The following is a 19,105-nucleotide window of genomic DNA, read 5'->3' on the forward strand; positions in this document are numbered from 1 at the left end:
GATACGCCAGGTGAAATGTCCATTTCACCGACAGCGCGTCCACCAGACTTGCGCCTGCGTCTCTTGTCCTTGACCCATAAACGGGCAACTTGTGATTGTGACGGGAGTCCATCAAGTCCAGCTCCGGCAGTCCCCACCTGTCCACGAGTAGCTGAAACACCTCTGGGTGAAGCGACCATTCCCCGGGATGCACGTCATGACGGCTGAGGAAGACAGCTTCCCTATTGAGGACTCCGGGGATGAAGACCGACGAGATCGCTGGAATGTGACACTCCGCCCAAGACAGGATGCGAGACACCTCCGATATCGCTGCCCGACTGCGATTTCCTCCTTGGTGGTTGATATACGCCACCGTGGTGGCGTTGTCGGACTGCACCTGTACCGCCCTTCCGTGAAGAGCGGGACCGGACAACTGCAGGGCCCTGTATACTGCCCGCAGTTCCAGGATGTTGATGGGGAGAAGTGCTTCTTCCGCAGACCAACGACCCTGGAGAGACAATGAACCGGTCACTGCCCCCCAACCCCGGAGACTGGCATCTGTCGTGAGCAGGACCCAGTCCGGGATCCAAAAGGGACGCCCCTCGACCAGATGAGCTGTCTGAAGCCACCAAGCCAAAGATTGCCGAACCTCCGGAGACAACACCAGCACCTGAGAGCGGATCCGGTGAGGTAACCCATTCCATTCCGATAGAATCAACCCCTGCAGGGGCCGGGAATGGAACTGGGCAAATTCCACCATGTCGAATGTCGACACCATGGACCCCAGAACTCTCATAGCCGAATGGACCAACAGGCGGCAACTGCTCAGGCAACTGCGTATCCGCAGCTGTAGGGAGGCGACCTTCTCCGGAGTCAGAAAAATCCTTTGCTGACGCGAATCCAGCAGGGCTCCCAAATGAACCATCCGCCGTGATGGAATCAAGGAGGACTTTTTCCAATTTATCAACCACCCGTGTGCTTGCAGGCAAGCGATCGTCAGGTGGAGATGTTGAAGCAGTACCTCTGGGGAGCTTGCTAGCAACAGGAGGTCGTCCAGATACGGCAGCAGCCGTACATTCTGGTTCCGAAGATGTGTGGCCATGACCGCCATAATCTTCGTGAACACCCTCGGTGCAGTGGAGAGACCAAAGGGTAGCGCCCGGAACTGATAGTGGTGTTGAAGGATAGCGAACCTCAGATACCGCTGGTGCGAAGGTGCTATCGGAACATGGAGGTAGGCGTCCTGGATATCCAGGGACACCATGTAATTCCCTGGTTCCATCGCCAGAATGATGGAACGTAACGTTTCCATCCTGAACTTGGGAACTCTGAGGAATTTGTTCAGAGACTTCAAGTTGAGGATAGGGCGATGAGAACCATTGGGTTTCTGCACCAGAAACAGAGGCGAATAATACCCCATCCCTCGTTGTGATTGAGGAACGGGAACAACGACCCCTGCTTTCAGCAAGGACTTTATAGCCTCCTGAATCTGTAACGCCTTGGTCTTGTCCTGAGAAGGACTGGTGCAGAAAAACTGGTGGGGTGGTCTGTGCCGAAAAGACAGGGCGTACCCCTGAGAGACCACTTCTCGAACCCAGGCATCCGTGGTGGTATTGTGCCAGCACTGGGTAAATAGAAGAAGTCGGCCTCCCACTCTGAGGTCCCCCAGAGGGAGGCCCGTCCCATCAGGCCGCAGGTTTATCTTCCTGCTTGGAAGAAGGGCGCCGAGCACTCCAGGCTTGCTTCTTGGGTTTAGAGGCAGTCTTACTCGCAGACTGTCTCGGGAAGGACTGACCTTTTGCCTTACCCTGAACCCGAAAGGAACGAAAAGCCGAACTCCGAACCTTAGCAGGCAGTGCCGCCGAAGGGAGGAACGCCGACTTGGATTTAGCCAGGGTATCCACTATTTTGTCCAAGTCCGGACCAAATAGTAATTCCCCATTGAAAGGTAAGGCCTCCAGGCCTTTCTTTGAATCAGAGTCCGCTCTCCGGGACCGCAACCATAAGGATCGGCGGGCAGACACCGCTGCAGCCGATACCCGCGAAGTCAGCAAACTAGCATCTAAAGAAGCTTCCCCAATGTAAGAAGCAGCGTCCCTCATCTGTCCTAACAACGCCCTCTGGACATCCGGAGCGTCGTCCGGGAAGGTATCTTCCAATGCATTGGCCCACCCCTCAATGGCCTTGGCCACCCAGGAGATGGCCATGGACGGTCGGGCCACCGCCCCGGAGAGGGAGTAAATAGACTTTAAGAAAGTTTCAACTTTCCTATCCGTGGGGTCCTTCAGCGAGGATATTGACGGTAATGGTAAGGTAACGCCCCGAGTTAAACGGGTGACATGGGAATCCACCGCCGGTGGAGTTTCCCATTTTTTACAATGTGCCTCAGGGAAGGGATAATTAGAAGTCAACCGCTTCTGAGGAAGGAACCTCTTACTGGGCGCCTGCCAAGCTACCGCCATATGATCCGCCAACTGATCCGGCAGGGGAAACACCGCAGAAGCCACCTTAGTTTTTTTGAAACTAGGATACTTCGACTTAGGAACCGGTGCCTCATCCTCTATAAGAAGAATAGCTCGCACCGCCCTAACCAGTGCTCGCACATTAATGGACGACTTGGTATCCATTTCCTGGCCCGAGGCGTCCAAGTCAGTGTCATCAGGGACCTCCCCTTCATCTGAGGATCTCTGAGTCCGAAACCTGAGCCGCCCACGCCATGAGTGGGAGTTTTGAAACCCTGGAAGGCATGTCAGTCTGCAACATTGACTGAAAAGCAGAGGATGCGGCCGCCAAATTTTGCACGGAGTTGGAGAGCACATCCACCCAGGGTGGAGGAGTCGCCATAGGGGCCTGCAAAGGTACCACAGGCTGTTGCGGCACAGGGGAAGCCTGTATTTACATAGGCAACCCCGCATAGGGACCCACAGACTGAGACCCAGGAGGACTCCGCAATAACTGCGGGACACCCGGGGAATGGGGGATGGTCGGCTGGGGTAACGCCCTAATAGGGAGAGCAGTCGGGACCGACAGACGGTCCGCAATAGACACCAGCACTTGAGAAAACATCGCCCACGGTGGTTCCTGCGTCACAGAAGGTCTGGATGGGCCAGGAGCCACCTGGCACCGACTACACAGGCCATCCTGTGACAAATCCTCCCTATTCACTCCTGCAGAACAGCGTCCGCAGGAGGCCAACGCCAGAGCCACTGAGCGCTCAACCTCCTCGTCTGACATGACAGAATATATTATATATCTGGCAACAGGGCAGAAGTAAACGCACTCACCGGTGTGTTGAACAACAGCCCACAATATGGCACTGTGTCGCACACAACTGTATGTGACGAACCTCACAAATACGTGATCTATATAAGTGAGGTCAGTAGAAACACCCTTCCCCCACACACCTGTAGGGCTTGTAGGAGAAGTAAAGGGACAGGTATAAGCTGACAGTAAGCGGAAAATAAGCACAGACAGGCAGCACTAGCAAAAGTCACATACCATGCAGAGAAGTTATACTCACTGCACCTTTCCACTACAATCAACCTCCCAAATTCAGTGTCTGGGAGGGCTATAGTGCTGTGTACGCTGTCCTTAAATCAGGTGAGAGGTACACAGGGGGACCGGTCCGCGTGCTCCCTGAGATCTGCGTTGCCACTGTGAGAAAAAGGCCCCCAGAGGAGGAGTGGCCGTGTAACTGCAGCTCAGCGACGCCAGACTGCGTGCTGAAAGGCGCGCTGAGCTGAGGGGAGGAGTCGCTGAACAGGGAAGGCTTCCTCCCCTGGCTGGCCATGACCCCAGGGATGCTGGCTTCCCGCTTGCCTGTTATCCCTGGTGGTCTAGTGGTCCCACGGGTTATGGGGGGGGCCCGCCGACACTGCCAGCAGCCTCTGGTCTGTCCCCAGGACCGGAGGCTAAAGGACTGCATTTTAAGGCATTCCGCGCGCCGCTGCCGCTAGCCAGCGACGCGCGGCTTACCTGAATCCCCGGCGACTCCGGCAGCAGTCCTGGGAGGTAGGGTCCGGCTAGTACGGACTCTGTCCTCCCGCCGCAATCCCCAGATCAGTACTGGCGTCGCGGCGCCAGTCGGGGATCAGGGCGGCAGCGTGGGAGTCTGTATAGACAGCCCTTCGCTGCCGCCTGCAGTAAAAAGAGATTAAAATAAATAAAATCTAACTTAAAATAAAAAGCTTCTGGGGGCTGCTCCTGCAGCCCCCCTGCGCGGTGACCGACTCCGGCCGGGCACCAACTTACACTGAGTTGCCTGTGGCTGGGGGCGGGGTATAGGGGAGGACCCAAGTGCATCCTGGGAGCTAAAAGCTTAACTGTGTGGTGCCCATGGATCCTGATCCAGCTATAACCCCAAGGTCAACCCTGTGGACCCCCTATGGACCCTGAAGTAGAAAAGAACAATATTCACTTCTACCCCTTTTACACCAGAGCAAAAACCTGGGTTTTTGCTGGGTCTACCCGGGTCGCAGCTCAGTGTAAAAGGGTCCCTGAAAAATAACCCAGGTCAAGTGACCCAGCAATCCAACCCAGGTAGCTAACAGGGTAGGACCCAGGATGGACCCGGGTAATGGTGCAGTGTAAACGGTGCAACCCAGGTTATCTGACCTGGATCATGCCTAAAATGAGCTGATAGGTGGTTGTGGAGCATTCCCCTCCCACTTTTTATGACCTCACAGGTTTAGCAGGGCAGACCTGAGTTCAGTGTGAACAGGGCTGATCTGGGAGTAACCCAGATCGAAGGTGCAGTGTAAATGGGTCTGACCAGGGTTGGAACCATGTCCAAAAACCCAGGTCGGATCTGGGTTTTTGGTGGAAAAGGAGGTATTAGTTATCTTCAGACAGAATAAGTATGGACTTAAAAATGTATATAAAAACACAGTTGTATAAATACCCTCTTTGTGGACTGGAGTCCCAACTGACAGTCCATATCAGAATATCTTTATAATCCAATGTCTTTTAATTGTCATTTGCACAGTCCTCTGTTACAGTTATATGCAATATATTAAAAAAGTAGGAGACAGGAGTAAATCCACTTGATATTGTCCATTATTTCACTTTGCCAATATATCTGCTTGTTAATAAGCACACACTTCTTAAGGTGCCCACACATATAGTGATATTTTACACGATTTGGCCGATTTCGACGAATCGGGTAAAAAAAGTACAAATCGTGAGTTTATACTCACGAGCACGATGTGCGTCCCCGCTCGTCGTATATCGCATCTTCTGATCTGCCGTGCTGTAGGGCAGATTAGCCAACCATGAACACGATGGAAGCCGATCGTGAGGGTTTTTTTCCTCATGATGAATCGTACGATTCATCACACAATGCGGAATTTGACTGACAGAAGCCTGGACACGCCCCATCGCCATCTTGTGCAGCATCATGTATGGAGCAAGACAGTCGCACTTTGGGAGCCTGCACACTGAAGTCTTGTTTTGGACAAGTTTTGGTGAGTATTGGTACAGTTTAAATACAATCACATTGACCACCAATATGTGCTCCCCACTGCCCACCAATGTGTGCCCCCAGGTAATAAATGCGCGACCCAGCCACTGCCCGCCGTATTGAGGTGGGCGGTGGCTGGGTTATGCATTAAGCTCCCACTGCCCACCAATGTGTGCCCCCAGGTAATAAATGCATGACCCAGCCACCGCCCGCCGTATTGAGGCGGGCGGTGGCTGGGTCATGCATTAAGCTCCCACTGCCCACCAATGTGTGCCCTCAGGTAATAAATGCATGACCCAGCCACCGCCTGCCGTATTGAGGTGGGCGGTGGCTGGGTCATGCATTAAGCTCCCACTGCCCACCAATGTGTGCCCTCAGGTAATAAATGCATGACCCAGCCACCGCCTGCCGTATTGAGGTGGGCGGGGGCTGGGTCATGCATTAAGCTCCCCCACTGCCCACCAATGTGTGTAATACATCAAAAAAATAAATAAATAAACACGTATTTTACAAAAAAAATCACCATACATTACATTTAAAAACACACATTATTTAAAGCTGGGGGGTCTTCTACCTTTCGGTCTCCAGCTGTTGTGGAACTACAGATCCCACGATGACCTGCCACCCACCTTTGAAACTGTTTTTAGGGCATCCTGGGATCTGTAGTTCTACCACAACGACAGGCCCAAAGGTGGAAAACCCATACTGTCAAACAAAGAAAAACATTATATTACCAAGCAATAAACATAACATTCCTGTAAAAGAAAACATGATTAGAATACCATAACAAACCTTTAAAAACCTGTAAAAAAGAAAATATGAAAACATTAAAAATGTGAACTATAACATTACATTTAACAAAACTATATACACAAATATTTAAATGTCCTTTTTTTCTTATTCATAGATAATGTCCATGGATTCTGAACGTGAATTCGTTACAGGATTCATTGAAATCCTGCACTTGAAAGTGTGTCTGTGGAAGATCAGTTCTCGGAAGTACCACAATAAGTCGCACAAGTTGGCCGCACTAGAGGAACTGTTGGTGTATTCGAAAAACTACATATCTGATGCAGACCTGAAAACTGTACGGCAAAAGATACAAAATCTCAGGACAGTGTATATCAAAGAAAAAAAAGAAGGTGGATGACTCCAAAAATCAGGAGCGGCTACAGATGAAATATATACTCCTGCGCTGTGGTACTACCAAATGATGTCATTCATCAGTGAACAAGAGCCTCAAAGGGAATCAATCATCTTGATGTCTGAGCGTGAGGGAGATGAGGAGGTTGCAGAAGTCTTGGTAAGTAGTGACACAGTTTAAACCAAAATCCTTAATGTTTTTGTTGTTAAATCCCAAATGTCCAATTTAGTCAGTAGTTCACAGACAGTCCTCCTGCTATGGTACAGCACCTGGTCCATTGAAATAGGTCATGTACTCCTCCCTCACTTCTTTGGCACGTGCGGTGGATGTTGTTGTAGTTGGTGGTGCAGACACAGATGTCAAATGTTCAATGTCCTCCAGGAGTCCTACATCTTCTGGTCTAGCTGGGACTGGTCCTCGTTGAGTAGATTTTCTTTGCAGAAAGTTATGCAGCACACAGCACGCCATCACGACCCAGTCTATCTTCTCCACATGTAGACTGATGGTGTGTGGAAAATGCGGAAGCGTTTGCTCATTATTTCAAACGCATTTTCCACAATGCACCGTGCCCGGGATAGACGGTAGTTGTATATCCTCTTCTCTCTGATCAGGCCCCTGTGTGCAAATGGCTTCATCACATGTTCATGTAATGCAAAAGCCTCGTCTGCAAAGAAACGTAATTTAGGCCGTGCTTTGTCTGGTCCAGTGAGGGCAGGTTGAGGGTTTTGTTGGCGAGTCTCTGGTAGAAAGCAGTCTTTATGAAGGACCCATCATCCGAAGCACGCCCATTCTTGCCGACATCCACAAACAGAAATTCGTAGTTGGCATTCACCACTGCCATGAGAACGATGCTGAAGAATCCTTTGTAGTTGTAGTAGTATGATCCGGTGTTGGCAGGTGGGTTGATGCGGATGTGTTTCCCATCGATGGCTCCTCCACAGTTAGGGAAATTCCAACGTTGTTCAAAATCTTCCGCGATGCTGGTCCACTCCTCCACTGTGTTAGGAAACTGTAAAAATAGTAAAAAAGATGTTAAAACATGACTATAATATTTTTTATATCTTTTTTCCCTATATAGACTCCCACCCAAGACCCTGATTTAGCATCCTCAGTCTGCTCGGTGGTGATAGTGATCCGGAGAATAGCACACAAGTGGAAACTCAACTTCCACCTGGACCCTCATCTTCTCAACAACCCCAAAAAAAGTAAAAAAAACAAGGCATAAATTAGAATTTTACTGAACGTGAGGACCATTTTTAACAAAACGCAGAACGGTTGCTGCAGAAACCCCCAGATGCAATAGATGATTTCACAGCTCATGTGAACAGCACATTGAGAAATCTGGATACAGATATCCAATGAAATGATTTAAGGTTAAACTACGACCTCTTGAGTCGCTGTGTGAGCAAAAATATCTCAAATTCTACATACATTGCAGATCCAATGCGATTTTCTCCTGCCCCAAATAGGTATGTCCACCCCCCCCGCCCAGTTAGATATTACTCCCCCACCAAGCACCACCTTGTATAATGCTCTGCTGGATGCAGCAGATGAGTCGCCCCAATATACAGACATGTAAATTTTTTCTTGCTTTTAATATCACCAAATTTTATGAATTCTAATAGGTGCTTGCTCCATGGGATAGGGTGGTGATGACGCCATTTTGACAAGGTCACTACGCACAGGGCAGAAGTACACATTGCTGGAAGCCGGGGCCACAATGTGTTTTGGCCTGTTCAAACTGGCGTCTGACCCACCCTATCACATACAGCCGGCTACCTATTGGGATTCATAAAATTTGGTGATAAATGTTCTTTTGTAAAGTTGTTATAAACAAAGTATTTTGCACACAGTTTAGTGCACACTTTCAGTTGCCTGCAGGTCAGTGCACATTGTACTAAATGAAGGATATTTTTTTCTTTGTTTTAGAAAAAAAAATCAAAAAAAAAAATTTTTCTTTACACAAGAAAACAATGTGTGGTGTTTTTTTTTTAACTTACCTTGCCATAATGGTACTGTAGCACTTTTACGATGGCTTTGCAGGTCTCCGGAATGATGACGCCCAAGGACTGAGGTGAGAGGAGTGTCCCAAACTTCAGGTCTTCCAGTGACCTTCCTGTAGCCAGGTACCTTAGGGTAGCCACCAGTCTCTCTTCAGCAGGGATTGCCCTCCGCCACCTTGTGTCCTGTCTCTTGATATGGGGGGGTCACTAGATGCAGCAATTCTTGGAAGCTGGCGTCATCCATGCGCAGTTAGTTCCGATAGTCGTCCGGGTTGTTCTCCTTGATCTCCATCAGCAGGGACATGCGAGAGCGGGTATCCCTTTGTAGCAGCCACTCCTTGGTCCAGCATGCTCTCGTCCTTCGCTGGGCCCTCTTCCTAATCTCCCGGACCCCAGCTTCAGCGACCAACACTCTATACTGATAGGGACGCATCAGTACAGAATTCAGGAACAGGATAGAATGCAGGTAGGTAGCACACATTTGCAGGTAGAATAAACTTTGTATAAGGCAAGCCAAATACAAAGAGCACAGTAGCAGTGTACAGAATTCAGCAGGAATACACCTAGCCTCATCTAGTAGCAGAGCAGAATGTACACAGAGTTTAAAGGGTTCCTGCTGTTTATACTCCCTAGATAGGCTCTTGACAATTGGTGGGAAATTTAAATAGCCATAACAATGGGAGGGGCTGTTTTATTTTTTTTTAAACTCACGATTTGTTATGGCCAATCTCACGATGCGTACGATCCGATAAATCGTGAGATCGTAAGACAGATTGGGTGTCTTTTTTCCAAAATTGTGATCACGACGGCAAGGGAGCTCCCGTGAAAGTTCATGAGGAAATTGGCCATAAAATCGTATCGTGAGCACATCGGTATATGTGTGGGCACCTTTAGTGTCTACCATGACATAACGAAGCTGCCCAGCAAGCGCTAAGCTGAACCTCCCCCGCAGTCTGTATTAAGAGCCACATGACCAAGTGGCTGGCTGCGATCTTACCCCCGCTGGGGTCTAGCGCTGAAATCTTGGTGATTCGTATAGTGGCACTTGGGAGGGAGCGTGCAGCAGTCCTCACAGATACGGCATACAAGCAAGGTGGCAGGTCGCAAATTAACTCCAAGTGGGGTCAACAAAGAGTAATAAAAAGTACCCTAATGCATTTCTCAGCCATTCACAAAGGCTGTTTTTTTAGAGGGATTTTTTTGTGGTTCTCAATCACTTTCAGAATATGTATAAATACCTCAAACCAAATTGGATTAATTACCTTCATTATATACATGTGTTCACATAAAATTCTTAAACATTTATAAATTTTATTTAAATGTGATCATCAGGGTATAGCTTATATAAAACTAATTATAATGTAGATAATTACATTTTATACAAATCTCTCTATATAAACAAGAGATAAAATATGGCTCCAGTGATAGTGGTGGGTGTTGACAATTTGCCAGAGAAGATGCTGAAATCAAAAGGAAGTGCCCTGCCACATTACACTTTCTGCAGTGCCAAACTTTCTTTCAATTCATATTAAAATGAGTGGCACCTTTGACTGAGTGGATACTCAAACAAAAAGTCCATGTGGTTATTTGCTTGATTTTACCAACAAGAAATAACAATTTAAGAACAAATGAAAGTTAGAGTGAAAGCTATAGTTGGTGATCATTGGGTTGTGGATCCTAGTGACGAAAATATTAAATTAAAACCCAAGTGCTGTCTATGTGAATGTGTATATGCAAAAACGGTTCTGACCACAATACCTATATGAATACATTTATGCAGCCGCCATAGCAAAGCACATAAAAAAAGGCGGCGCTGCAATAGGACAAACAGCACTAACCAAGTAATCTACACCATGAACACCTACTCCCTTCCTCTATCAAGGATACTGGGTCCACAAAATCAGAATCTTTCTGATGATCCTCCTCATCTGAAGAAACAGCAGACTCGGAAAAACTTGCCAAATTAATGTGTTTACACATTGGCCCAGCAGAAAACTCTAGAGAAGTTTTTTTCAAAACCTAAAAGCAGTCCTCTCCATTGCCTTGGCCCAAGAAGAAACTTAATTTTAAACCAACGAAGGGGTTGAAGGGGAGGAGCTTTAAACTAGAAAAAGTTAACGAGTTAAGTGCTAGCTCGCCACTATACTCTATGGTCAAGCAGTGTCCCCCAGATGGAAGGAGGAGAAAAAAAAACAAATGCAGACCTAAAAAATAAGAGCAGAAAAAAAATTAATTATGGAGAAACATTATAAGTGCTTGTGCAAGAAGCAGGAACATGGACATTGTCAAGTGAAAATATTCCCTGTTCTGAGTGAGCCCTGGACGCCCCCAATAATGATGAATTGGGGGAATGTGTCATGAGGACACGCCCCCTTTCAGGAGCACGCTCACAGGCAAGCCCTGCCCATACCTCAGCGCTCTGCCCTGCCCCTAGTCTATTACTATGCACCAAGTAATGTAGCCTAATGTAAATCACGACATGGAAAACAATCATAAAACTAAACTGGTAAGTCATAAAAGCCATGAAAAAGAAAACAAAGAAAAGTTCAGGATAAACCTGTTGTAACAATTTGTTTTTAAAAGTCACTCAAACATATGTAACAAGAACAGTTAGAAAATCTGTAACCTACCATCACAATTTGTCAAAGCCTCCATGACTTTAACTGGGAGAGTTGAACCAAACAGCTGAACGCTGTAATTGACAGTTTCACCAGCAGATGGGTGTAGTGCAATTCTTGAAGGTGTTCCTCTATAATAAAAAAAAATATGAGATATGGTAAGAACTTACCTTTGTTAGCTCTATTTCTACGAAGTCCATAGGGTTCCACAGGATACCTTGGGGGTATAGGTGATGGCGTCAGGCATTGGGCACCATAGAGTTAAGTTTTCAGCCTCCCAGGATGCACTAGGGTCCCCCTCCTATACCGCGCCCCCGAGACAAGGCATCTCAGTTACGTACCAAGCCATAGGCCAGAGGAGGAGAAGGAAGAGAGAGAAAAAAGATCTGGACACACACAAGAATCACATTCTCACCAGAGGGAGACGGAAAAAACCGTGACCAGAGTAAAGCCCATCTGCAGCACAGGTGCAACAGGGCGGGAGTCCTGTGGAACCCTATGGACTTCGTAGAAATAGAGATAACAAAGGTAAGTTCTTACCATCTCATATTTTCTACATCAGGGTCCATAGGGTATCCACAGGATACCTGGATGTCCCAAAGCAGTATCCTTCAAGGGTGGGGACGCTCCTGTGCTGAAAGGAGAATCCGCCGCCCGAAAAAAGCATCCTGAGAGGCAAAGGTGTCAAACGCGTAATACCTCACAATGGTATGGAAGGAGGACCACGTGGATAGCCTTGCAGATCTGGACTGCAGAGGCACCACGTCGAGCTGCCCACGAAGGACCCACAGACCTAGTGGAATGAGCCCTCAGAGGATGGAACCGGAAGGCCTTCATGAAGATAAGCTTCAGAAATTGCCATACGAATCCAACCTGCCAAAGTTTGCTTTGAAGCAGGCCAACCCTTTTTACGGAAGCCATAGAGGACAAACAAGGCGTCCGACTACCGAAAAGAAGAAGTGCGGTCAACATAAATCCTTAAGGCCCGCACAACGTCCAAAGTGGCCTCACCCACTAAAAGATCAGGTGAGTTAAAGGCCGGCACAATGATTTCCTCGTTGATATGGAAACGTGAAACAACTTTGGGAAGAAATTCAGGACGAGTGCGCAGAACAGCCCTGTTCCCATGAAAAATCAAGAAAGGGGGTCTACAAGAGAGAGCCCAAGTCAGAAACACGTCTGGCCGAAGCGATGGCCAGAAGGAAAATTGTTTTAGCCGTCTGCCATTTAAGGTCCACTGAGCCCATTGGTTCAAACGGCAGTCCCTGGAGAGCCCTCAAGACCACAGCTAAATCCCAAGGCGCCACCGATGGAACAATGGGCGGCTGAATTAGAAGAACACCTTGCATAAAAGGTGCACACATCAGGAATGTAACAATCCTACGATGGAACCAGACGGACAGGGCAGACACCTGCACCTTCAGAAAATCAAGGCGAAGCCCATGGTCTAGTCCCGCCTGTAGGAAAGCCAACAATCTAGACAGACGGAACTCCCAAGGGGCATAACCTCTCGGTCGACACCACTGGAAGAACGTATGCCACACACGATGGTATATCCTTGCAGAAGATGGTTTCCGAGCTCTTAGCATAGTTCGTACTACAGAGCTGGAAAAACCCCTGGACCTCAACATGGCTGTCTCAACAGCCACGCCGTCAAAGACAGCAGAGTCAGGTCCGGGTGAAGACAAGGACCCTGTGACAGTAAGTCTGGTCGCAGCGGCAACGGCAGAGGACTGTCCACGGACAGACCCTGAAGGTCTGAGAACCAGTGCCGCCTGGGCCACGCGGGAGCTATCAACAGGAACGTCCCTCCTTCCTGTTTGAATTTCCGGATTACCCGTGGAAGAAGGGAAAGCGGAGGAAAGAGATAAGCAAACCGGAACGTCCACTGGACGGACAGAGCATCCACCAGAGACGCCTTTTCGTCTCTTGTTCGAGACCCGTACACCGGCAACTTGTTGTTGTACCGTGACGCCATGAGGTCGATCTCTGGAAGACCCCTCCTGTCCAAAAGAAGTTGAAAGACGTCCGGGTAAAGAGACCACTCCCCCGGATGAACGTCCTGGTGACTGAGAAAGTCCGCCTCCCAGTTGAGTACTCCCGGATGAATACGGCCGATATGGCCGGGAGATTGCACTCTGCCTAGACCAGGATGCGGGACACCTCTACGAGTGCCGCCCGACTTCAGGTTCCTCCTTGCCGATTTATGTAGGCCACAGTGGTGGCGTTGCCCGACTGGACCTGCACGGGGTGACCTTGGAGAACCCCATGTGCCTGCCGGAGAGCATTGAAAACCACGCGCAGTTCCAAGATGTTTATTGTAAACTCCTCCTCCACTTGAGTCCATCTGCCCTGGAACAAGTGTGGACCCGTGACTGCTCCCCAGCCCCGAAGGCTGGCGTCCATTGTCAACAGGACCCAGTTCGCCACCCAAAATGGACGACCCTTGTTGAGATGGGTTGTTTGCAACCACCAGGCTAGGGAGAGGCGAACCTCCGGAGTGAGCACCATCGTCTGGGACTTTAGACTCTGAGACAGTCCATTCCATTTGGACAGGATCAATTGCTGCAGAGGTCTGGAGTGAAACTGGGCATATTCCACCATGTCGAATACTGACACCATGGAGCCCAGTAACCTCATCGCAGAGTGCACGGACACACGGCAACTCTGCAGACAACTGCACACCCTCAACTGTAAGGCAGAGATCTATTCCCCCATCACAAAGATCCTCTGCTGTCTGGAGTCCAATAAGGCTCCGAGGTGCAGAATCCTCTGAGACGGGATCAGGGTGGACTTTTGCCAGTTTATTAACCAGCCGTGCCTTTGCAGTACCGCAATCGTCAGATCCAAGTGGCATAGGAGGAGCTCTGGAGATCCTGCCACCAACAGTAGGTCGTCCAGGTACGGCAACATGCGGACTCCCTGAAGCCGCAGAAAAGCCGCCATGACCGCCATAACCTTGGTGAACACTCGTGGTGCTGTCGCCAGGCCAAAAGGTAACGCCCGGAACTGGAAGTGATCGTTGCGGATTGCAAACCTGAGGAACTGTTGATGGCGCAAAAGAATAGGGACATGCAGGTAAGCGTCCTGTATGTCCAACGACACCATGTAATCCCCAGGTTCCAGCACCAGAATGATGGACCGTAGGGTCTCCATCCGAAACCTCGGCACCCGCAAGGACTTGTTGAGGGCTTTGAGGTTGAGAATCGGACGGTACGACCCATTGGGTTTCTGCACCAAAAACAGATTGTAATAGAAACCCAGGCCCCTCTGGGAGAAAGGAACAGGCACTATAACTCCAGCCTGGAGCATAGTGTGCAAAACTTTCCGCAGTTCCATGGCTTTGTTCCGGTCTAAGGGAAGACCCGTGGTGAAGAATCGGGATGGGGGCCTGTGACGAAAGGAGAGGGCATACCCGTGAGAAACCACCTCGTGAACCCAATTGTCTGTCGTGGTTACCGACCAACACTGGGCGAACTGCAGCAGGCGGCCTCCCTATTTGGGATCCCCCAAAGGGAGGCCCGGACCGTCAGGCCGCAGGTTTGTCATCAGACTTAGGGGCCGGACGTCTGGTACTCCAGGCCTGTTTCCTGGGCTTGGCCGATTTCTTGGGGCCAGCCTGTCGGGGCAAAGACTGTGCCTTAGGCCTACCCTGGGCCCTGTAAGGCCGAAAGGACGAACTGGAAGGGACCGCAGCAGACGGAGGACATGCAGACTTGGCTGCCGCCAGCGTGGCCACAATTTTGTCCAAATCCGGACCAAATAGGACTTCTCCATTAAAGGGTAAAGCTTCTAAGCCCTTTTTGGAATCAGTGTTCGCCTTCCAAGATCGCAACCATAATGTGCGATGAGCAGCAACAGCTGCCGAAGAAATCCGAGATGTGAGGGTACTGATATCCAAGGCAGCTTCATTGATGTAAGTGGCCGAAGCCCGGAGATTGTCTACCAACTCGGCCAGTTCAGCTGAATAGTCGGTATCCAAAGACGCCTCCAAACTATCAGCCCAGCACTCCATAGCTCTGGCTACCCAACATACGGCCTAAGCCGGTCTGGATGCCCACCCCCCGACCCCCCACAAGGGAATAAATGGATTTTAGGCAGATCTCCACCTTACAGTCCGTAGCATCCTTCAAGGAGGACATGGGGGGCATGGGCAATGTGGCACTTCGGACTAGACGTGTCACATGAGAATCCACCTGTGGAGGGGATTCCCACTTAGAAAAATAATTGTCCGGAAAGGGGTAAGCCACCGCTAAGCGTCTCTGAGGCCGATACCGTTTACCAGAGTGTTTCCACGCCTCCTCTAAATGGTCTACTAACTGACCCGAAAGAGGACACACTGTGGCGCCACCCTTAATATCCTTAAAAAATGGCATATTTGGACTTGTACACCGGAGGATCGTCATCCTCAATAACTAAAGCTGTGCGGACTGCCCGAATAAGGCCAGGAATATAAACCTTGGACTAAGCATCCGACTCTTTAGTACGGAGAGGTTCTTGGTCAGAAAGATCCAGAATCTCCCCATCATCGGTCACGTCATCATCCTCGTAAGGAGTGGACAGAGACGCCACCGGCCTCTTATGTGGCCGCAACACAGACTCTCCTTGTAACACGTCCGACAAATGCTGTACAGAACTTGTCAGTGAATTAACCCACGCAGGCTCCTGAGAGACCTGGGGAGGGGAAATAGGGAGACTGTGGGGTACCATCAGTTGTCTCGGGAAACCCTGCATGGGTGACGACACCACTGACTGCTGGGACAATCCCATCTGTGAAAACGCAGGTGGCGGAGCTAACTGGCCCACTAGGGTTGGAAGCGCTTTGGCGAAACAAGCCCAGGGCGGTTCCTGTACCGGAGCCATGACAGTAATTGGCCGCGCCAATAAATAACACTGCCGACATAGCCCCTCCGCGTTACCCTCCCCCTCCGCTATTGGTACTTTGCACGTAGTACACAGAAGCTGGAGAGGAAATTCACTCTCAGACTTGATGGTAAGTATGTGACCCCTCTCACTAATACTTGTTTCGTATAGTGGGAGAACCACCCTGAAATCGCCGCACCGCAAGGGCTTTAGCAGAAGAGCAGGGACAGTGAAATGGCTGACAGTAGAAAGTGAAAGTACAGGCAGCAAACGCTAGCAGAAGTCACATACAATGCAAAGAAATTAATCCCTGCACTATCAGCGCTGTACTTCAACTACGCAGACACAGAACCTGGTAGGACACAGCGCTGCATACACAGACCTGTTTCAACGGAGAGGTTTGCCGGGGGACCCAGACCACCATGCCACCGATCAACAGCTTCCAGCAGCGTTCACCATGCTTCAGGAAAGGACGGTCACCGAGGAGCAGAGAGGAGGCCGGCCTGGGGGAGAAGCGCTGCCACAGGGCCAATCGGCAGGTGCACAGAGGGCTGAGTGCAGCGGGAGAGGCGGCTGTGTTCAGGGAAGACGCGCTCCCCTGACATGCAATTAACCCCTAGGACGCCGCAGCTCTGCCGCTCAGCTGCGGTCCTCTGTCCCAGGGGAGTAGTGGAAGCGCAGGTTTGTTACCTGGCTCCACGCTGCAGCCAGTCCCCAGGGAGCCCCCTGCCTGGGGACTCTGGACCATGTTACAGCAGAGACCCACCGCGGGACCCCGCTGCTTACCTGCTGTCCCCTTGAATCCGGCCATGGTCCAAAACATCTGGGGTCACCGCTAGCTGTGACCCCAGATGCTTACCAGCATCCCCGGATCAGTACCGGCGTTCTGGTACCGGCGGGGTGTAGGGAAGACAGCATGGATGTCAGTAGTGACTGTCCATGCTGTACTTCCAGATGTGCAGCCACAGCTGCCGCGAAGAAAACTTCAGGGGCTATCCTTAGCCCCCCTCTAAACAGGTGCTCCGACTCCGAGCCGGGCACCAACGAAACTGAGGTGCCTTGGCTCGAGGGCGTGGTATAGGAGGGTGATCCTAGTGCATCCTGGGAGGCTTAAAACTTAACTCTATGGTGCAAGATGTCTGACGTCATCACCTATACCCCAAGGTATCCTGTGGATACCCTATGGACCCTGATGTAGAAAAGCTACATTTAGTAACTGCATAAATTTGCTTATTATATACAGTACATGAGGTCCAAACTTAAGAGAATAGTTAAACATTTTGTAATTACATAAATATGTAATATTGTAAACTCTTACTGGGGCAGGGACAGATGTGAATGTGTGCATATGCTATATAAATAACTTAATAAATAAATAATTCCAGGATTAACATTTTGGTGGGTGACCACTTACAAATGCAAAACTCAATGCAAGCCATATTAATCAATTTATCAGCTGATTGGATTGGTGTACAAATGCTGGCTTTATGCCTCCATGTACATGTCAAATATTACAGGCAAGTATTGTGCAAGTGCTCATTTTCCTTAATGTTATGCTGCATACACACGGTCAGATTTCTTATCAGATATGAACGATAACGATTGTAAAAATCGTTCATATCTTTGACATAAATGGCATGCATCAACCAACGATACGCGTGCCCGCATGTCAGATAACGATATCTGACAGACTGTGTTTGCAGTCAGATTTGGACGATTTAGTTCATTTAAATGCTGTCAGAAATCGTTCATGAAATCGTTGGTAAAATCGTTCATCTAGCAAGTCTGACAGTGTGTATGCACCATTACTACTTAAACTGGAATTTTCAACAAGACCGTTACAAAGTTAATCACTTTGACATGAAATTCTCAAACATTAGTATTTACAAATTAGTTCATATAAACAGTCTATTCAGTTGTTTTCTAGCCAACAACAACAAAAAGTTTCAAATGCATATGCTGCATAAGCTGTGTGTGGCTCTTCCAAAAAGTGAACAACTGATTTTTGCAGACGTGTTATGGTGTTAGGATTACTATGTAATAAAAGTGCAAGTAACAAAATGTATGTCTCACTTAAAAGCAGTGCTTTCTCTGATGTTATACAGGGCGTACTTGGATTTCAGTAGCAAAACATGTATTGAAAAATCATTGCTTTTTTAAATTTAGGGCATAAACACGATCAGAAGCACAGGGTTTTATGACCTGACGCTTGAAAATAAATCCCTATGACATTGAGCCATTTTCAATTATTGCTTTGTTTAATTCATTAAAATTGGAAGCAAGCGCTGTACACCTAAATATAATGTATTTATTAGAATGTGTACTAACATCCGAGTTGCTTACAAATGGACTTAAAGGGGTAATTCAGTTCTCAGCAGTGTGCAGTCACGACGTGCAGCTGTGCACATCACTTAGAATTATGGTAACCCATCAATACTAATTTTTCTGAACACCTCTAGGAAAAAATCTATGATATTGGTGTTTGCAAGTTGTCAACGAACAGTCAGAAAGCTGGCAATCTGTGGCCATCGCTCCGAAACTAATCAACCATTGTGTTAGGTTTCTTCACTTCAGTCATGGCAGACCCTGATTAACCTGTTACCTGGCGGTGTTGCATCACATGCGGCCACACCACCCCGCTGTTTCCTCCAGCTTTTGTAGAGGAGAACAGATTCTCCTCCGACTCCCCAGAAGCGATGTGGTGGTCTTTGACCGACCGACATCACTTCCGGAATCGTGCCCCAGAATACTGTGCAAACGGCATTCCGAGACGCATGTGCTGATGATCACAGTGTGAGGAGGGAAACTTAGTTCCCCTCCAAGCACCATTTGGCTGATATCTGAAGAGAGACATGACTCAAGGGGGGAGTGGGGTTGAATAATACTAATAAAAAACATACTGGTCACAAGGTAGGAGGAGGATGGGGGGCACAAAGAATAAGGGTATTTTTACAGGGGGGAGGGTTGGCTTAGAAAATAGGGATTTTTTTTTTTTACTACTAATGGGGTGTGGGGGGGGGGTTGAGTATTATTAGAATTT

At 48.9% G+C, this 19,105-nt stretch overlaps 1 protein-coding gene across 3 annotated transcripts in view; it reads right to left on the reverse strand.

Annotated features, from left to right (window-relative positions):
- The window catches only part of NUP133 (nucleoporin 133), a 238,180-nt gene that overhangs the window by 210,204 nt on the left and 8,871 nt on the right, over positions 1 to 19,105 (reverse strand). For all 3 annotated transcript variants that reach the window (XR_015878408.1, XM_088472517.1, XM_088472518.1), the window contains exon 2: positions 11,215 to 11,333. Coding sequence is in view for 2 of the 3 variants with exons in the window: in XM_088472517.1 (XP_088328643.1) it covers positions 11,215 to 11,333 (119 nt within the window). In the remaining variant the exon portion in view is untranslated. The remainder of the gene's footprint in view (positions 1 to 11,214; positions 11,334 to 19,105) is intronic.

This window comes from Taudactylus pleione, unplaced genomic scaffold (genome assembly GCF_031769625.1).
Source record: "Taudactylus pleione unplaced genomic scaffold, aTauple2 ptg000125l, whole genome shotgun sequence".
Taxonomy (NCBI): Eukaryota; Metazoa; Chordata; class Amphibia; order Anura; family Myobatrachidae; genus Taudactylus; species Taudactylus pleione.